The sequence below is a fragment of the Heterocephalus glaber genome, unplaced genomic scaffold (genome assembly GCF_053883595.1).
Source record: "Heterocephalus glaber isolate CG9 unplaced genomic scaffold, H.glaber_assembly_v1.0 deba00001781, whole genome shotgun sequence".
Classification (NCBI taxonomy): Eukaryota; Metazoa; Chordata; class Mammalia; order Rodentia; family Bathyergidae; genus Heterocephalus; species Heterocephalus glaber.
The window spans coordinates 11,687,053-11,708,704 of record NW_028258467.1 but is presented as its reverse complement, the minus strand read 5'-3'; the positions used below and the strand labels follow the sequence as shown (position 1 = coordinate 11,708,704).

Genomic DNA, 21,652 nt, shown 5'->3' with positions numbered 1-21,652 from the left:
CAGCATGTCTTGGAGTTTCTTTGCCTATCAGTATAAAAGGAGCTTTATCTTTGAGAGGTATTTAGTTTTACTTGGAATGATTGAACTGTATTTTATTTAACTAGTCTCCTGTTCATGTTTTACGGGAAAAAACTATGCTGCAGCTAATGACTTTGGACATGTATCATTTGTTCTCCTCCTCTCTCTCCTATCTGCTCTCTTCTCCCCTCCTCTTCCTCCCCCCTCCCCTCCCTCCCCCTTCCCCCTCCCCCCTGCTTCTCCTTCCCCTCCTGTCCCCTCCCCTCCCCTTCTTTTGATAGTGGGGACTGAACCCAGGGCCTTTGCATTGAGCTACATCTCCAGCTTTTTTTTTTGAGACAAGGTCTCACAAAGTTACTAATTTACCCAGTCTGGACTCAAACTTGTGATCTTCCTGCCTCAGCCTCCCAGAGTGCTGAGATATTAGCACTCTGGACATGTGTAATTTCTTACAGAGGCAAATGTCTGGAAGGTGAAATCTTAGAAGTATAAATAGGGGGTAAGGTAGTATGTGCATTTGGAATTTCAATAGATAGTGCTAAATTTTCCTCCTTGCAGTTATGCCAGTTCACAGTCCCACTAGCAATATATGAGAATACTTCATTTCCCATACCTTTGCCTGCAATGGTGTTATCAAACTTAAGGATCTTCAACAAGTGAAAAACAATGTTCTGGTGAGATATTTCAGCATAATTTAAAATTACTTTTTCTTTTGAACCAGGTTAAGTGTCTTTTTGTATATTTTAAGACTGACAGTATTTATATTTCCCATTTTGTGAACTGTCTTTTGCTTGTTACCCTGTTTGGTTCTTTGTCTTTTTCTCATTGTTTACAGTTAATAGTTGTAACTTATTTCTTGTATTTATAGTTACTCTTTATAAGGGAAATTGACCCATCCATTTTAAATATAAAACAAATATAAATATAAAACATTGTTAAATATAAAACAAAAAAGTACCTAACTCTCCTTGAGTATGCTGTATTATTTTCAATATATCTAATGCCAGAAATTTATCTTTAGTAATTTTGTAAGAAGTGTTTTCTACTCATTTTATCTTAGTTATACCCTCTATATATTTTTGTTTTGTTTTAAATTCAAGGATTAGAACTGAGGGCCCAGTGTGCGGTAGACAAATGCTCTGCCACTGAGCTTTAGCCCCCCAGGCCCTCCTCTGTACTTCTTAAAGCTGGTATTTAATTTTTAAAATATTTTAAGAGGAAATTATTCAAAAGTAGTTTGTATGTGCTCAATAAGAGATATTTATTTTTTCACTTGAAGACTTTAAGATTGAGAATACTTCTTTCCCAAAAGCTACAAATAAATCTTCTTTTCAAAAAGAAGGATATTAATCTCTGAGTATTCAAAAAAATTTTTTTGTATATCCTTTTATTGGTACTTTTTAGGTGTACCATGAGGATTCAGATTTTAACACTATATTCCTTCTAAACTTTCAGTACCCTTATATGCATTGGATTTTCTGAATTTAGCCGAATTTCTGTGAAACTTCTGAGACATTAAGTGGATTTCAAGTCTGCCAGATTTCTGTGGAACACTGTGTCTCTTAAGTTCTGTTTTTTATTCTTTGACTCAACACTTTTTTTAACCTAATGAATTTTTATTAACAGAATCCAGAATATTGGCGAACAAGGTCACATGGCTTTGTTGGGGCATAGTCTGGGAGCTTATATTTCAACTCTGGACAAAGAGAGACTGAGAAAGCTTACAACCAGGATACTTTCAGATGCTACCTTATGGCTGTGCAGAATTTTCAGGTAAAGGCATGAGTTTTACTTTCCAGCAAAAATTATTTATGAGTCAAATACAGGGATCTTTTTTCTGGAGCTATAGTGGGCTCAAATATACCACTCGGAAGGGTTGCTTAACTTCCCCGTGCCTCAGTTTTATCATCTGTTAAAAGGAGAGAGCATTCGTGTATTTCCTGGAATTATTATGTAGATTAAATGAGCTAATGGATTAATACATGTAGAAAGCTGGGACTATAAGACGTGTGTTCAATAGTGTCACCGTTTACTTTTGGTTATCCTCCTGATTCCCACGTGTTAATAGAGCAGTGATTTGAATCAAATACTTTCATTGTATTATCCTTCCTCTGGGAGGGGAATAAAAGCCCCAAGTAGATTGTAATAAACCCAAAAATTAGCCCAACTAGCATTTTTGGCAGCTTTATTTAGTGTGGATGTTTTAGGACCGAAACTGCTGACAGTCATGCCTGCATTTCCAGTGCTGCCCTCATCAGCCAGAACTGGGATCTTCAAGCTTTTTGTGTCCAGAGGATTCCTAATCTCTACTTGTTTTCTGTACTTTCTGCTTTTTCTAGAGTAGGCATGCAAGAAAGGTCATTGCCTCTCTTCTTTATAACCTCCAGCTGTAGGAGTTGTCAGCCATCTAAATGGGGGTGTTCCACATTCCTATCCTCTCTGCTTGACCTAGGTGAAAATGTCTAGCTGGACAGAAGAATTGCTCCATGATTGTATGATTATAAATCAGAATTAATCAGAAATAGAACATTAATAAGTAAGTGTCTCTTAACAGGTATGAAAATGGCTGTGCTTATTTCCATGAAGAAGAAAGAGAAGGACTTGCCAAGATCTGTAGGCTTGCCATTCATTCTCGATATGAAGACTTTGTAGTAGATGGATTCAACGTGTTATATAACAAAAAGCCTGTTGTCTATCTTAGTGCTGCTGCTAGACCTGGCCTGGGCCAGTACCTTTGTAACCAGGTAATTTTCTCTCTCTCTTTTTTAAAAATTTTATCCCATTTCCCCTTCAAGCCCCCTCCCCTCTCTATGTACAAAAGCTTCATTTCCATTTTTCCTTCTGTTTTCACTTTTGTTTTCTTTGAGATGGGGGCTCACTATGTTGCCCAGGCTGGCTCTGAATTCCTGAGCTCAAGCAATCTTTCTGCCTCAGCTTCCTGAGTAGCTGAGTAACTTTGAAAGTTACAGACACATTTCTTTAGTTGGCATTGTTTTCAAGTTGAAAGAAAGATGGTCCTCTTGTATGTTTATTTTGTTATTTTAAAAATCTGGCATTATTGAATTCAGAAATAATGTATGATAGTTTATACTTTTTTGATTGCCTAGAGGCAACCAAGGTGAGTATTTTATCTTTTTTTCCAGACAGTAGTCAAAGTGTGTGTGTTGTTACATAGTTGTATACGGCTTTTTTAAAAACTTCCTGCTGTAACAGAAGTACTATATCATCTTTCAAGAATTCAAGTAAATAAAGATATTTTTAATATGTTTATGATAATTCCTCATGTGAATAAATAGTAATGTAATTGTTTCCCCTTTGGACAATTGGAGTATTTCCAGTCCCTTGGTTTCTGTGACCACCTTCAGGTAATGCTCTCTGCAGTGCTGTTACGGACATCTTTGTACTTAAAGCTTTGTCTGGCTTGATGTTGGGGCGCATGCCTGTAATTTCAGCACTTGGGAGGCTGAGGGAGGAGGACTGCAAGTTCAAGGCCAGTCTGGGCTATTTAGCAAAACCCTCTCTTAAAAAAAAAAAGTTTTGTCTAAATTTGGAGTTTTATTCTGTTGATAGGTTTTCAGAGGTAATCTGGAATTACTAGATCAATGGGCATTACCATGTTTAAAGTTCGTGATTGCATGTGACCCAACTGGAGGGAACTTCCTTGAGATAAGAAATTGTTAACCTCTTGACCAGGAATGTTGAACATAAAACCCGTAGGATTTGAGGGTTGATATGAGATGTGATGTGAAGGCACTTGGAGATGAACAGAAGAAATTCAGCTGATTTTGAGCTACAAAGACTGATCACAAGAGATTGTCCTCTTTTTGAGGTTATACAAAGTGGGAAGTGGTTTTTGTTTGTTGTGGGGATTGAACCCAAAGCCTTCACAATGATCTACATGCCCAGCCCTTTTCATTTTTTATTTTGAGACAGGTTCTCAATAATTTGCAAATTTGCTCAGTCTGGGATTGAACTTTTGATCCTCCTGCCACCTTTTCCCAGAGTGGGAGTTCTGTGTTTTTTGTAGAGACAGGATACAAATTAGTTGCGTACCTTCAGAAAACTAGGCTCCTGTGGATCTGAAGCTGACTTAGAATAGTAATCTAATCATCAAAACAGCTGTAAGAGTATTTTGTTAACTGAGAAAAGCAAGTGGCAGACTAATGATTGTGTGGTGGTTGCATTCATGTTTTTAAAAGTGTGTACATTTTTTGCTGGACATGGTGGCACACACCTGTGATCCCAGCACTTGGGAGGCTGAGGCAGGAGGACCTCCAAGAGTTTGAGGCCAGCCTGAACTACATAGCGAGACCCTGTCTCAAAAAAAAAAGTATGTATGTGTTTATATACCTATTTTAATACCCAAGAAATAGATTTATCTGTAAATATATTTTTATCTAGAAAATGCCTGAAAGTTTATATACTAAACTGTTAACAGTGTAGGATTAATGACCTATAAAGTCTAGTTTTCAGTGATTTGTTTTACTTGGTATCTCTTTTGTAACCTTTTAAAAAATCCTAGGGTTGGGGATATGTGTAGCCCAGTGACAGAGCCACTTGCCTAACATGTGTAAGGCCCTGGGTTCAAGCCCCATTGCTGCTTTAAAAAGAAATCCTTTAAGGGGAAAAATGTGTGAATAAAGTACTTACTAACTTTTGGGCCTTTAAATGCTACCAAGTCTTAGTTTTACAAAACAGTATACTACAACTTTATAATTCTAAAACTAGACATTCCTCAAGGATTTGGAAGCTAAAAATGAAGAATATAAAATTAATTTGACAATAACTGTCACCATAACACTGACTTTGTTTCTGTAAAAAATGTACATCTGCTAATACATATTTCTTTTTAGGAGTGGGTGGACCCATAAATAAGATATTGTTCTTCACATGCCTTTAGCCAGTGTTATTTACCAGAAATGCTTGGAGGAGGAATCCTAAATTATCCTCCAAAATGCTCTGCACTCAGAGTTTCTTTGGAAAAGTGTTTTTGCTTTTTGGTGTATTGCTTGACTATTTTAGAAAATTTTACATTGTATCCTCTTGTAAGGCACTTGGAAATTCACTTTTATTGTTATGACTTTCCAAATTACTTTAACATATATTCATAATATTAACATTAATTCCTAAGGGGAGAGTTTTTTGTTTTGTTTTGTTTTGTTTTGTTTTGAGACAGGATCTTGCTGTGTAGTTTAGGCTGGCCTTGACTCGCTGTGTAGCCCAGGCTGGCCTCAAACTTGCAGCAACCCTCCTGCCTCAGCATCTGAAGCGCTGAGAGTACAGGCATGCACCACCACACCCTACTGAGATTTTGTTTTGAAAGAATAATTGTGTGTTGTCTTAGACCCTGGGTGTTTCACAGTTGTGAGAGGGGATAAAAATCTTCCTTCTAAAGGCGAGTGTTTGTTCTTGCAGCTTGGTTTGCCCTTCCCATGCTTGTGTCGTGTGCCCTGTAACACTATGTTTGGGTCCCAGCATCAGATGGTGAGTTCTCCTTTTGATTTATAAAATAATATGAAATTGTGTTTTGAAACTATGCCGTCTTTTCAACTGAAGTTCTGTTTGCTGGCTTCCACATACTACTAGCTTTCATTTGCTGCTTCAGTCTTTCTGTTGTTTCTATGTTTGAATGTCCGTAAGGCGGGCTGATATATAGGTCAGGAACACCTGGCTCTTAAGGAATCTTACAATCATTGTCACCTGCTTCTTTTCTTTTTTTCGGGGGAGGGGCGGAGTAGTGAATCCAGAGCATCACGCATGGTAAGCACACACTACCCAGCCCGATCATTCTCCCAGTAGAAACATGGCAGCCAACTAAGCACCAGAAATTCCTCCTAAAGCTAATACTTTTAAGTAGTTATTATTATGGCTTGTAGTTATGAATGGCAGATTTTGAAATTGAAGTTTTTTGTAATGTTGGGATTGAGCTATTCTTATTTTTAGACATACAAGTGATAAATTTCTGTGTATTGAAGCCAGAGGAAAAGGAATAAATCCCACACATCTGTATTCTTTTTTCAAGGTAGTTTCATTTTTAATTTAGGTACATCAGTATCAATATAGATACTTTCTTGGCTGTTTTTTTGAGGAGATTGAGAAAACATTTTCATTAAATGTAAATATTTAAAACTAGAGAAATAACTGGGCCTGCATATGTATACTTATTTATTTTTCAAATCTTTTTTTTATTTTTTCTGCTGTGTAGTTCAGACTGACCTTGAACTCACTATGTAGTCTAGGCTGGCCTCGAACTCATGGTAGTCCTCCTGCCTCAGCCTCCCAAGTGCTGGAATTACAGGCATGTGCCGCCACACCCAGCAGTACATTTCTTACCTTTTTCTCATTTAACTAATTTTTCTCATTAGTCTTTAAGGAAAATTTTGATTTTCATATCTAGTGTTAGGGAAAACAAATGGTCAAGAATAAAAATTGACTTGAGTGATTAATGCTGAGAGTCATGTGGTTTTTTGGAAGTCATTATTTTTTATTGTATAACTTTTAGCTGTTTGCTTCATGTTTTTGTGAGGTTTTATTTTTGTTTTGTTTTGTTTCAGGATGTTGCCTTCCTGGAGAAACTGATTAAAGATGATATAGAAAGAGGAAGACTGCCCTTGTTACTTGTTGCAAATGCTGGTAGGTATCATGAATCTGAATCTTCGATTTGGATGTATGAGGGGAGTGCTTAGCCAAAAAATACCAAATCTGAAGAAATGTTTGGGTGTTCCGTGTTTAAGGTAGTCTATCCACATGGTAGCTAGAACTATAATATTAAAAGTTAGCTATTTAGATTTTTCAGCTATTGATTTATTTTGAGAATTATTTTGTGTATTTTTTCATTTAGGTTGTAAATGCTTCTCTTACATACTTCCTTTCTCCTTTCTAAATTGAATTTTGAAATGTCATACTCCTAACCCTGTGCTGGTGTTTGGACCTAGGGCCTAGCACATACTTAGCAAGTGCTGTACCACTGAGCTACTCCTGAACATTTACCTTGTAGATAGCATGTCAACTTCCGCTTTCTGCTGTTTATTATATTGAAGGTACTTGAATTCAACACTGTACTTGAAGTCCTAGATGGTACAGTAAGGCAGGAAAAATAATTAGATCATATTCAGATTAGAAAAGAAGTAAAAGTATCTTTATTGATGATTGTATAGGTAGAAAGTTCTGAGGAAGCTAAAGGAAAAGCTACTGAAACTAATTAGTAAACCTAGCAGGCTTGCTGGATTTTTGCCTACTAGCAAGCGCAAGTGGAAATAAAATGTAAAATATCATTTATAATAGCATAAAAAACATGAAAAAGTTTTATAGTTACCAAAGTACACACAGAATCTGTACATTGAAAATTGTAGAATATTCCTGAAAGAAATTCGAGAAGACTCGGATGGACTGATACATCATGTGTGGGTCATTAACGTTGAGTCAGTTCCCCCCAGACCAATCTATAGATTCAATTTAGTCCCTGTCAGAATCTCAGGAAGCTGCAGTTTCTTACAGACATTGGTAAGTTGATTCTAAACCAGTCACGGAAATGCAGAGGAACTAAGAATAACCAAAATAATATTGAAAAAGAACAGATTTTGATGACTTACCCTATCTAATGTTAAGACTTCTATAAAGCTTCGGGGAGTAGTTGAGAGTATCTTCAGTGGTAGAACTCACACTCAGCATGTGTGAGGCCATGGGTTCAGGTCCCAGCACACGCACACATAAATACACATAAATACAAAACTACAAATAATCAAAACTGAGATTAAATGAAGAGAATAGAGTTCAGAAATACTTATGTGATGTATTTGGTCACTTTTTTTCGGTGGCTGTACTGTGGATTGAACTGAGGGCCTTCACATTAAACTACATTCTCAGCTCTTTTTTTTTTTTTTTTTTTTTTTTTTTTTTGGTACCAGGGATTGAACTTGGGTCCTTGCACTTGTGCAGCAGGCGGCAGAACCACTGAGCTAAATCCCTGGCCCAGCTCATTTTTATTATTTAATTTGAGACAGGGTCTCACTAGGTTGCCCAGGAGTGCAGGGATTACAGGCATGTGCCACCATGCCCGGCTAATCATTTAATTTTTAACAGTGATATCAACATAATTGAAGGGAGGAACAATAGTCCGGTAGCCTTTTCTACCAGTGGTTTTGAAACAAGTGGATATCCATATAGAAAAACATTGAACCTTCGTGTCTGTCTGTCTGTATGTCTGGAAATAACTATGGATGATTCATAGACCTAAACATAAGAACTAAGGTAACAAAACTTCTAGAAGAAAATAGAGGAAAAGATCGTTGTGATCTTGGGTGTTAGGCAAAAATTTAAGACAAAAAGCAGTTTTGATAGACTTTTATCAGAAATTAACTGCATGGCTGTGGATATATAGCTCAGTGGTAGAGCATGTGCTTAGTATATGCAAGGCTCTGAATTCGGTTCCCAGCACCAAAACAAAACAACATAAAAAAAACCTTTTGCTGTTTGAGAGACCCTATTAAGAAAACAAAAAGCAGGCCAGGGATTTAGCTCAGTGGTTTCGCCGCCTGCTGCACAAGTGCAAGGACCCGAGTTCAATCCCCGGTACCAAAAAAACGCAAAAAAACCAAAAGCAAGCTAGAGACTGGAAGAAATATTTGCAATACATTTTTCTGAAAATATTTCAAAATATGTAAGGAACTCTTAAACTCAAGACAGCTGATACAGTTTATTAAAGTGAAGAGTTGAACAGACACCTCACCAAAGAAAATGTAAGTATATAAATACTTGAAAAGATGCTTAACATCTTTAGTCATTAGAAAAATGCAGTTTAAAACCAATGAGGGCTGGGGATGTCACCCAGTGACAGTGTTTATCTCACATGCAGAAGGCTCTGGGTTTGATCCCCAGCACCACACACACACACACCCAAAACAAAAAACATACAATGAGGTATCTGGGTTTGATCCCCAGCACCACACACACACACACACACACACCCAAAACAAACAAAAAACATACAATGAGGTATCTGTTAGAATGCAGAAAATAATAGCAGTGCCAAATGCAGGTGAGTATGCACTGCAACTGGAACTCTAATAGATTGCTGGTGGGGTTGCAGAATCTTGCCGTCCTTCTGGAAAACAGTTCATCAGTTCCTCAGAAGGCTAAATATAGGGCTGGGGATTTAGCTCAGTGGCACCACGCCTGCCTCGAAATCGCAAGGTACTGAGTTCGATCCTTGGTACCTGAAAAAAAAAAAAAGGCTAAATATTAAATTACCATATATCAGTTCCACTTCCTGGTATTTTATCAGAGAGAAATGAAAACATATCTCCACACAAAAACCTATGTGAGAATGTTCATAAATAAAACAACACAGCTTTCCTTCGTCTGTGAATGGATAAAGAAACGGGTGTATCCATGTAATGCAGCACTCAGCAATAAACAGCTGTGTGTACCCACAGTCCCAGCACTCTGGGAGACTGAAGCAGGAGGATCACAAGTTCAGGCCTCACCTGGGCAATGTAGACCTACACATCAACATAGAGGAATTTCAAAACATGCTAAGTATGAAAAGCCAGGCACAGTAAGTTAATCAACTTAATATATAATTCCTTTAGTAAGAAATTCTAGCTGAGCTTGGTGGCGCAAGCTTGCAATCCTAGCACTCAGGAGGCTGAGGCAGGATTGCCGAGAGTTGAGGCCAGCCTGAACTATGTAGCAAGACTCTAAGCAAAACAAAACAATGAAATTCTAGAAAAGATAACTGTACTAACAGAAACAGATAGAATTGTCTGGGGCCAGTGAGGAGTTAGGAAGAGAACTGACTACAGTGGGAATAAAGGAGTTTTTGAGATGATAGGTATAGTCTATACCTTGATTATATTGGTGGTTATGCCCTATCTATGTTTGTCAGAACTCATTGAACTATGCACTTAAATGAGCGGAATTATGGCCTGTGAATTACACTTCAATAAAGCTATTTATTTAAAATTAGAAAATACTTAACTGTCCACCTTATTGCGAGCAAGAAAACCACCATTTCCTGCCTGACTTTTCTGCTGTCTGTTTATAAGGAAATAAATCCACCCATATCCAGTCACCTGCTAGATGCAAGGAGCTGCAGCTGGCATGTGCCTGAGGGGTGGTCAGTGGTTACACTGCTGTGCCCAGAGTGCACATGTCGGGTTAGTCAGCGGACGGCCAAAAAATTCGGAAAGGAATCTGAATGTGGTCCAGTCACTAAACAACTTTGGGCCTTGATTTGGAGGGAAGGATCATGTGGCACTGTGCTGGCATTTGATCTTATTTCAACCAACCTAAATGTGTTAAGACATTTTTTAAACTTTGAGAGAGACTTACGTATAAAGGGGAAGTTTTCAGCCCTTTTCCTGGCACAGACAGTGCAAAAGAGCCATTTTCTTTAGCTGGGTTGTGGAGGTCCTTGGGGAGGGTATGAACTTTTACTAGTTGGGGATTCTGCTAACTGGAAAGTGAGGACCAATGGGAAAAATGCATGACTAAGTTTTATTTCAGCTCGGTGTGAAAAAGGATCTGCCGGCAAAATCTGTAATGCAATCAGATTACCAAAGGAGGGGCTCAAAGTGTTTAGTATGTTTAAACAGGCTTCAGAATGGAAAAATACACAAATTCATCTGTGTATTTTTATAAAGGACACACCTCAATCACAGTAGCCTGTAAAATGACAAAAAAAAAAAGATGAAAGGAATGGGAAAGGATAGTGTAGCCCAGGGATGATGAACCTTGTAGAGCTTTCAGTAACAGCAAACAGGCCACTGCTGCATGTGTGCCATAGGTTCACCACTGCTGGTCTAGGCAAATACTACCAACAAAACAAAAATACTGTAGCAGTATTAGTATATAAAATAAACTTTGTTTGGTGAAAGACAATCTGCTAAAAGAGTAGAAATGCTTATGGGACATATCTTTGAAATAAAGAAAAACTAAAGAAAAAACTGCAAGTGTAAGTCAACAGATCCACAGTCTTGGTGGGAGACTTCACTGTATTCATGAATTAACAGGAAGAGTATATAGAAAGTCACTATATAGAAGATTTCAGTAACAATTAGATACATATAATGGAGACTGCATATCTTCAAAGCTTACGTAAATCAACTTGTAAAAGAAATTAACTTTGGTCCACAGACTCTCGAAACGGGTATGTTACTTCCCTCCTGGAGAGATACTGTATATAAAATCTCTTATGCCATAAACATTCAGAAGATATTTGTTCCTTTTAATCTTCTTGCCTATTTGTTTTCTGGTAGGAACTGCAGCAGTCGGGCACACAGACAAGATTGGACGTTTGAGAGAGCTCTGTGAGCAGTATGGCATATGGCTTCATGTGGAGGGGTACGTGGATTGGCTGGCTCTGTGTTGTCCTCATGAAGAGTGGACATCCAGGCCCATCATGTAGTGACATTTATCACTAAAGGCTCTTTTGTTTTTGGTTTGGTTTTGTTTTATTGTTGTTGCTCTTTGAGAGTGTCTTGCTGTGTAGCCCAGGCTGGCCTTGAACTTTTGCCGCCCCTCCTACCTTGCCTTCAGAGTGCTGGGATTACAGGCATGTGCCACCATACCCTGCTCACTAAGGGCTCTTTTGGTTGCAGATTAAAAAAATAATAATCCAAACTGGCTAAAGCAAAGAGAGGTTCCAGTACCCCACATAACTAAAAAGACGATTGTTAGGTCTGACTTTAGCCATAATGTCAACCAGAATTCATTGTCGTCCTCCCCACTGCATTCCCCCAGTCACAGTCACTTGGCTTGATTTCCTGTTTGTTGGCTCTGCGGAGGGCCTGTGCTATTTGGGGCATAGTAGCTGCAGAAACTCCATCTTTCTTTCCAACTTTGTGTTCAGTGGGTCAGAAGTGCCAGCAAGTCTCATGTTGAACCAATCACCATGGCCAGGGAAACGGAGTCCTCTGACAGTTCATGGAATCTCTTTGGTTCAGAGCTTCTGTCTGTTGGAAGAAAGTGGGGTAGTTTCTGAGAAGTCTACTGGAGCGCCTTTAAGGGAAGAGGGAGGAGGAGATGCAGGGCAGGCAGAGTGCCACTGCCACTGCATCATCCAGGGGGTTCCTTTCTTATGTCTCTGAAAAGAATGATGCCTGGAAGGTAGTAGTTGTGAAAGAGATGGAGTAGTGCACGCATCGTACTAAATAAATGAGTTATCCTCTGAAGCACATTTTTATTAAAAATGTTTTTTGAAGCGTTTCCCGGAATTTGTATAATCCACATCTGTTGCTGCAATAAAAGAATCACGCAGCTAAAAGACATTTACATGTCACTTTGCAGTAGCACAGTCATGGTTTTCGTTATGTGGGGAAAGCACAGACTTAGTAATTAACAGGAAATAACTACTGTAGTTCTTAGATTGGTGTTTTTTCTTCCAGTGTGAATCTGGCAACATTGGCTCTAGGTTATGTCTCCTCATCAGTGCTGGTATGTTACTGACTTATTAATATTGGTGTTGGGCCGGGGATTTAGCTCATTAGTGCTGCTGCCTGCCTTGCAAGCACGAGGTCTTGAGTTCAATCCCCAGTACCAAAAAAAAAAAAATTCTTTAATATCAGTGTTCCTGAGAAGGAACTTAAAATCTCTTATTTCTTGGTTTTTCAGTTTTAGTGAATGGAGGAGGGAGCTGGGTTTGCACTCTGATAATCTAATGAAATGCTGTTCTCTCTTTGGTAGGCTGCAACTAAATGTGATAGCATGACATTGACTCCTGGCTCATGGCTGGGTTTGCCTGCGGTTCCTGCAGTGACGCTGTACAAACACGATGACCCAGCCTTGGTGAGCTTACTCTCCTTGGGGAGGAGAAAGGGAGGGGCATGTGGTCATTATTGGCTTTAGGGACAAAATACAAAGAAATGAAGGAAAGGGTGAATTTTTTCACTTAATTCCACTTCATTTATACTTAATTTATATATAGGTATATATATGAATTACATGTGTTTTTCTATTTATTCACCCCGTACTTCCCTATGTGTATGAAGGATTTTGTGGTGTTTTATGCCTACTTAATATTCTGTCACTTCAGTATCACAATTCATTTAATCATGGCCATTTGTGAACTTTTAAGATGTTTTCAAATGTTTGTTACTGAAATAATGAGTTGATGAACATATTTCTCAGTTTTAAATTATTTCCTTAGATAAGTTCCCAGAAGTAGGATTGCTGACTTGGGAGTATTTTAGGGCTTCTGATGTACATTGTCCAATAGGTTGTCACATGATGTTTTTAAACAAATCTCTTAGGGTTTTGGTAGTGGATGGGTTAGTGACAGGCACATGCAAAATGAATGTTAAGTGATTTATTCCTAGAACAGTTGATGACTTGCTCAGTATAATGACTAGGTATTTGAGAATGCTCAGAGCAACCCTACACAGAGCTGCTGCTTGAAGGAGCTTAGTTCTACTTCTGGGATCTATCAGGATTCTCATCCTGGTTTTGCTCCTCCAGATCTCTGAGCTAAGCTACCTAAAATATTTACCTCATGGAGTTGTTGGACGATTGAATGGATAATGTAAGCCAAGTGTATAGCTAAGTGTCAAATACAAAGCATGTATAAACGGTAGCTAGTTAGTCCCTGGGATTCCAGTGGCTTTGACTGATGCATTCATATCGCCTTTTTTAGACATTAGTTGCTGGTCTTACATCAAATAAGCCAGCAGACAAACTCCGTGCCCTGCCTCTGTGGTTGTCTTTACAATACTTGGGACTCGATGGCATTGTGGAGAAGATAAAGCATGCCTGTCAACTCGTGAGTAGAAACCTAAAGTTTAAATGAGTCCAAAGACTCCTCAACAAAAGCAGAAAATGTTTCATTCCATCCAGTGTTCTGTCATCAGGGTTACTATCTCATAAGCAAGCAGATGACTGCCTTGTGGGCATGTTTCTTGTTGGAAGTAAGTTCTGGGAGAGACTGCTGGCACTGACCAGCAATGGCCCAGATGAAATCAGATGAAAAGGAATACCACTGGCAGCCTGGAGTGAGAGCTGGGGTCACAAGTGACTTCCAGGGAAGGAGGAAGAGTGCAGAAGGGAGGATAATGCTCCCGTAGACTGACAGCCTTCAGGATAAGGGAATATGGAGGCTAAAAGTGGGATTCAGTGCCATAGATATTCCAAGTGCACTGGATTAGCTTCCCAAATTGCAGGATTCTGGGGGCAGTGCTGATTATCTTTGCATTCCAGGTGTTCTAATTGTGGAAAATATGTAATTATGTTATAGTTAGTGTCTTAGTCCATTTGCATGCTATAACAAAATACCTTGGACTGAGTAATTTTCAAACAACAGAAGTTTATTGCTTGCAGTTCTAGAGGCTGATCTAAGATCAAAATGTCAGTTGGGGCCGGGGATTTAGCTCAGTGGTTCAGCCGCCTGCCTTGCAAGCACAAGGTCCTGAGTTCAATGCCTGGTACCAAAAAAAAAAAAATGCCAGCAGATCCAGTATCTGGTAAAGGCCCATTCCTCTTAGATGATGGCTGCTCTGTCTCACATGGCAAAGGGAGAGCAGACTCATCCCATTCATGAAGGTGCTACCCTCTAATCACCTCCAAAGACCCCACTTCTTTTATACTATTGCATTGGGGGTTACAGTTCAGGAATTTGGGGCAGACGCAAACATTCAGACATTCAGACCATAGATTTATAGAGCAAAGTGTAATATTCATGTGATGAGAGCAGAACACTGCTAAATTTAGAAGCATGATGTCACCACCTGATGCTCCATTTTCTCACCTGTATTAGGAATGATAATGCAAGTAAGGATTGTTATGTGAGGACTTAATGAGTTGATGTGTGTAAAGCTCAAAGCATTGTCCTGCTTACAGGAAGTTATGCATATGGGTTTAAATATCTGTTTTAAATGTGTTCTTGGACTGGAGGTGTAGCTCAGTGGTGAGCACAAGTTTAACATAAATAAGGCCCTGGGTTTGCCCCTCAGCCCCATAGTCAGTTTTCTTGGGGAATTGGCACTTCCTTAGTTATCATTTTTATATTTAAGAAAAATCAACATTTTCATATTTCACTAGCATAGTTCTTTGCTTCATAGGTTAGTTCCTTTTTACATTAATAATTGTAAGATTTATGTTTATAAAGGCTCTATTTTTTAAAAAGTGTTCTTATCATGCCATTAGGTCATATCTTGATTTGGTTGTTAGGAAAGAGAAGCCTTCATTGCCATAGTAATTTAATTTAGGGAGAGTCTAGACATCAAGGGAAGAGTTCTTCAATTCACCGGGGCCTGTGAAGTGCATGAAAATAAATGATGACATTAATTACCAAACCCTTGAGGTCACAAAAGCTGGCATCTTCCTGCAACCAAAACCTGTAGCTGATTTCAAATACTCAAGAGGACTTGAATGACCCCATACTGCTGGCACCTCATGCTGAGTGCATGTTAAGCTACGTGGCTCTCTAGCGGGCGTGGTTGTCTGAGTGTTATGCCTTACACTCCATGCATTCTGAGAGCAGAAAGTTGTCATCGTCTCCATTTCTTCTTTGTGGTAGCATTTATTTAGTACCAACTACTATGAAGCACTTTACATGCTTAATTTCAATTGATGCCCTGGAATGTAAGATCCACTGATGACAACATGTTAAAAATGAGGTTTCATGAGGGGTTTTTCAACATCCAATGCTCAGTGAGTATTGGTTGAATAAATGCACCCCTACACTTGAGTCAGACTCTGTTACTGTCCTCATACTGATGACAAGGAGGCAGGAATTGAAGCGTACAGTAGAGATGAAGATAGCAGGCACTTACATAAACGCACTCTGTTGTAGACACAGTTTCTGAGTGCCCAATAATGTATTGTCGGCTCATTTAATTTTCCGGACGACCCAGAAAGATAGATACTGTCATTCCCATTTTATGTTGAGGGAACTAGTCTTGCAGATCCTAATGGGCAGGGCTGTGCTTTTCACCTGCTCCTAGGCCAGCTGTGTTCTCATGTATCACCAGTCTCCTCCCCTAATAGTACTATGCATTGCTCACATTTCTACTCAGTGGTTTTTAAATAAATGGCTTGTACCACTAATAGGATAGATTCACACATCTCATTAGAAACAGGTGTTTTGTTCTTGTTTTGTTTTGTTGTTGTCTGTTTATGTAGCCCAGGCTGGCCTTGAACTTGCAATGACCCTTCTGCCTCGGGCTTCCAAGTGCTGGGACTATAGGCATGCACTACCATGGTTGGCCAGAAACAGGTTTTCTTGAAACACTATGTATAACTTTTTTTGTTTGGGTTTTTTTTTTGGTACCGGGGATTGAACTCAGGACCTTGCACTTGTGCGGCAGGCTCTGGAAAACCTCAGCTAAACCCTCAGCCCCACTATGTGTAACTTACCTGAAAGACTGGGGAATATTTTCAGATCTAGAATTGCAAAACTTGGCAGCCAAAGTTAGAAATCACTAAGTTGAAGATGCCTAAGATCCTTGTTTGCAGGCCTTGGATCCCCTCATGAAAACTGTGAGTACGCATGTTGATCTAGTGGAATCACACAAGCTGTCTTTGTCATTTGCAGAGTCAACGGTTGCAGGAAAGTTTGAAGAAAGTGAACCACATCAAATTCTTGGTATGGTATATAATTGCCTATTTTGAAATACTTTTTTGAAAATTTCAACAGCAAAATGCTTTTCTTTTTTTTTTTCCCCCCCATTAACTTTATTGGTACATTTTAGGTATAAAATACAGTTAATTCATCATTGGGATCTTGTACCATTACATGAGTCTCTTGGTTCTTATTTTTTTTCCCCTTCCCTTGCCCACCCTTCCCTATTTGCAAAGACCTTGTTTCCATTTTTTTCCTCTTCTCATATTTTTTCCTTTCGCTTTTTTCCCTTACCCTATCCCTCTCAACTCCCCTGCTCTTTTAGACCTTTTCTTCCTGTTACACAGTACCAGTTGTACATTTTTAAAATTACAATATTAAGATCTAGGAGACATTACCACAGATTTTACAGAATTTAAAAGGATATAGAAAGCATATTACAAAAATCTTTTTTGAAATAAATTTGACAACTTCTAAGAAGTAACTTAGAAGTCAAATTAATGAAACTAACTCTGGAGGAAATATAAAATTTGAATAACAACTATTAAAGAAAGTATATTCCTAGCTTGAAAACCTACCTATATGACAACAGCAGGCTCATAAACATTTTAACTGATAAATTATATCAAACATTTAAAGCAGAAAAAAGGAACACTTCTCCCCTCATTTTAGGATATCAACATTGTGCTAATCCTAAAACTGGATAAAGATAATAGAAGAAAAAAGTATGAACATAGATAGAAATTTGTTTAACAAAACAAACTCTTAGAAGTCAGATCTGGCAGTATGTAGAAATTGGTTTTATTATAGGGATGGCAGTGTTGGTTCAGCATGGGAAGATCCACCCCCAAAAGTAATTGGGCCCGGGATTTAGCTCAGTGGTTCTGCCACCTGCCTCAAAAGTGCAAGGTCCTGAGTTCGATCCCCGGTACCAAAAAAAAAAAAAAAAAAAAGTAATCATTTTAACCGAGGAAAGGAGAAAACCATATGATCCTGTCACTAGTTGGAGAAAGAGTATTGGACTAAATTCTACAGCTGTTCATGGTAAAAGCTATCAGGAGACTAGAAGTAAAACAGAACCTTCTCAACAGATCAAAGACCATGTACTCCATACTTCCAACAAAAGCTCCTTCTATGAATGGAGACGATTCAGTGCTTTCTCCCTAAAGTGAGGAACAAGGGCAGATATGCCTACTCTTCATCTGTCCATCAGACTTTGAAACATAGGTCTAAACCAAAATAGTCTGGCAATAAAATGACACAACTAGGATAGGATTGGCATGGCAGAAGCAAAATCTTTATATGTAGATGAAATGATCATCTACAGAGAAAATACTAAGAAATCTCTAGGAGCCCCTAGAACTTGTACTTGAATTTAGCAGGATTAGAAAACACAAGATATATATAAAAATTCAGGTCTGTGTATACTTGCTATAAATGAAGAACTGGATAGTGAAATTTAAAAGTTATGTAGGAGTACAAAGGACCCAGAAAAGCCAAAAACAAAAAAACAGTGTTGGAAGACATTTAGCACCCAATTTTAAGACTTCTTCTAAAGCTACAGTAATCAAGGCAGTGTTGGTGTAAGGAAAGACATATAGATCATTTGAATAAAACAGAGAATCTAGAAATAGAACCACACATATATGGTCCACTGAGTTTTGAAAGATTATTTAACATTAGCATTTTATAGAATATAAACTCGATTCAAGACCTGAGGAAGAGATAGTGTCTTCAGCAAACAGCACTAGAACACCTGGTATTCGTATATAAAAAATTAACCTCAACCCTTTTTTTCCGTACATGAAAATAACTTGTAGGGATCTATGAACCTAAATAAGAAAGCCTAAAAGTATAAAACTTTAAGAAGAAATTATAAGGGAAAATATTTATAAATTCAGGGTAGGCAAGAACTACCTAGGATACAAAAAACATGATGTATAAAAGAAAAAAAATTGATAAATGAGATTCCATCAAAATTTAGAACTTTGAATGACATCCTTAAAATGAAAAGTCCTTAAACAGACCATATTAACAATGCATATAACCTATGACCAGACTATATAAAGAATTCTTAGAGCTCATTAGTAGACAACCCAATTAAAATGTAGACATAAGAAGATGATAGCCAATATAGCACAAGGAATGGTGTGCAACTCTAGAATCAGAAAACTACTAATCAGTACAATAATAAGATTGAATTATACACTCATTAGGGAGATGAAGTTAAAAGTTTTAAAAGCCTTGTCATGACTTTTTCTTTTTGTTGGATTCTTCCCCTTTGGGTTTAATTTGTCACGCCCAATGGACTCATTCTGCTGGGTTTCCTGGGGTTGTGATCCTCATTGTCTAGGGTATTGTCTAAAATTTTTTGGAGTGCCGGTTTGGTATTCATGAAGTTCCTGAGGTGCTCTTTATCATGAAAGTATCTTATTTCTCCATCAATGTTGAAAGATAGTTTTGCAGGGTACCTCAATCTGGGTTGGAGGCTGTTTTCCTTTAGGGCTTGAAATACATCCCTCCAAGCTCTTCTTGCCTTGAGGGTTTGCATTGAGAAGTCTGCTGTGATTCGGATGGGCTTTCCTTTGTATGTGATTTGTTTCTTTTCTCTCACTGCTTGTAGAATTTTGTTCTTCTGTTGGATTTCTGGAATCCTAACTATTATATGCCTATGTGTAGATTTTTTTTGATTAAGGCTAGCTGGAGTCCTATATGCCTCACTTATCTGTATGTCAAGTTCTTTTCCCCTCTTTGGGAAGTTTTCTGCCATCACTTCTGTGAACAGGTTTTTTTATGTCATCTGCACTCTCTCCTCTTTCTTCATTGACTCCAACCAGTCTTATGTTATTCTTCTTTGCATTGTCTAGCAGCTGCTGGATTGATTTCTCATGTTCCCTTACAATTTTAAAGCAGTTTTTCTTTTCCTCCTCACTAATTGCAATCTTATCTTCTATATGTGAAATTCTATCCTCACATTGGTTCATTCTGCTGCGCAGACTTTTGATGGAGTTTTTAATCTCTTGGAAATCTGTATCTGTTATGGATTCCATTTGTTTCCTATGTTGGGATTCCATCATGTTCCTCAGATCCTCTATTTTTTTATCTGTGTCTTCTCTAGATTTATTAATCATGTCTTGTAGCATGAGCAAAATCTTTGCTGTTATCTGAGTAATTATTTCTGATTTCATTTTTCCCAGATCCTCTTTTGTTGCCAGTTCAGAGAGTCCAGGTGGTTGAGTATCAGATTGTTCCATCTCGTTTCCCTTTGGGGTTGCTGTAGGTGATCCAGAAGTCTGTTTTTGAGGCTTGTTTATGTGTTTTCTCATTTCCACGGGTGTGGGGGGGGTGCTTCTGGCACCCACGCAGCTCACCTTCTCTGCCCTAGGAGCTTGGGATGGCAGCGGGGAAGCTTCCTTCCGGGTGCTGGGACCGGCTAAGCTTCACTGCCCTAGGAGCCTGGGATGGAGGCGGAGAGCTTCCTTCTGGGTGCTGGGACTGGCTGAGCTTCACTGCCCTAGGAGCCTGGGATGGAGGCGGGGAGCTTCCTTCCGGGTGCTGGGACCGGCTCATCTTCTTGGCCCTAGGAGCCTGGGATGGCAGCGCAAAATGCTTTTCTCCAAATGTGATCCATTTCAATTGAATTGTGACAGCTCCAGTTTTTTTTTGAAAAATGCAGCCTTTTCAAAAGCATCATGCATTTGTTTATGACTTAGACAGCCCAAGACCAAGAAATTGTGCCTTACAAGGTTTAAATTTCTGTAATGCCTTTCATATAATCCTAAGTTTATCCTGTGAAAATTTAGAATTGCACAAAGATCTGATAAACACCATTGACTTCACCTCAGCAAGGACTTTAGAACACCCATTTTCTGAAAAGAAAAATCCTTCTGTCTCAGAATGCTTTGGGCTACCTTTCTGAAATTTTCTGACACCGGAGTTTGTATTTGCCCAAGGGATAATGAGGAATAGTAAAGCAAGTAGCCCTGCTCTTTTCTTCTCCTAATATCTTCCTAAAATGAAACTCTCAGATTGCATGTTTGGGATAATAACTCAGAGGAGACGAAAATTTAGAAGCACAACCAAGAATGAGCATGGGCTCAGGCAGGAATGTTTCACTTCATTGCGTTTTACAATTGCAGGCCAGATTTTGATTTAAATAGCCTCACAGAGTACAGTTAGCTCTAAACTAATATTTGTGCATGGTTCCAGTTGGTACAGTTCCTTTCTGTTTTAGGACATGCTTAGGCCTCAGGGTGGGGTGGGGACTCCTGTGCATGGCCTGCACAGTAGCAGCTTGGAGCCACCCAGCCTGAGTTCTGGCTGGGGAACCTTGGGAAAATAGGGTGGCCAGGAGAGGCATGGAGGAGAGGACTCCCAGCCAGCACCCTGGAATGCCACGGGATGGCCCTGTGACGGTGAGTCATTTTCTTACCCTCGTGAGCACGTGAGTTCGGCTGTCAAATGAAGTCTGTTGGTTGGACTCTTCTGATGGCAGAGATACTCAGACTAAGCATGCAGTTGGGAATCCCTGCCTTGCCAAACCCATCTGGGCTCTGTGTCCTTTTTCCTCCAAGCGGGAGTCTGATGGAGCTAGTTCATCACGAGTTCTTTTGAAGCATCTTGTAAGGCTACACACAGCCCAGGCACAAATCCTGCTCTGTCCTTTCTTCCAGTGGCTGCTTCTTTCAGTAGCGGATGTACTAGTTGGCAGACCCCACAGAGCACTGTGGTCTGTCCCTCATCGTCACTGTCGCCGTAGCTGCTGCTTTGTAAAATGCATGCTCCACACCATGCACGCTACTAAGTGCCTCACTTGCATTACTTCCTTTAGCCCTCACAACAGGGACCTCTGCCCCCTTCCCAGTTCTTCTCCTGACAGTTCCTTAGCTTTCGAATCTTCTGTCAACTGCAGACAGATTTTTCCTGACCACTCCAGATACCTTCCCCTGCAACCCATCATTCTGTGCCCTGAGAGGTTTTCTTCCTTATTGCTCTCAGAAATCACATGTGTTCATTGTGTGTTTTTTCCCATAGAAGCCTTATGGAAGCTTTATGCAGATTTACCACTGTGCCTCACGTGGG

At 39.1% G+C, this 21,652-nt stretch overlaps 1 protein-coding gene across 5 annotated transcripts in view; it reads left to right on the top strand.

Moving 5' to 3' along the window:
* The window catches only part of Pdxdc1 (pyridoxal dependent decarboxylase domain containing 1), a 57,031-nt gene that overhangs the window by 21,136 nt on the left and 14,243 nt on the right, over positions 1-21,652 (top strand). For all 5 annotated transcript variants that reach the window (XM_087202775.1, XM_004864902.4, XM_013065631.3 and 2 more), the window contains 9 exons: positions 1,645-1,791; positions 2,573-2,762; positions 5,434-5,502; positions 6,573-6,651; positions 11,277-11,361; positions 12,405-12,453; positions 12,703-12,804; positions 13,649-13,774; positions 16,544-16,594. In XM_087202775.1, coding sequence (XP_087058901.1) covers positions 1,645-1,791; positions 2,573-2,762; positions 5,434-5,502; positions 6,573-6,651; positions 11,277-11,361; positions 12,405-12,453; positions 12,703-12,804; positions 13,649-13,774; positions 16,544-16,594 — 898 coding nt within the window. The remainder of the gene's footprint in view (positions 1-1,644; positions 1,792-2,572; positions 2,763-5,433; positions 5,503-6,572; positions 6,652-11,276; positions 11,362-12,404; positions 12,454-12,702; positions 12,805-13,648; positions 13,775-16,543; positions 16,595-21,652) is intronic.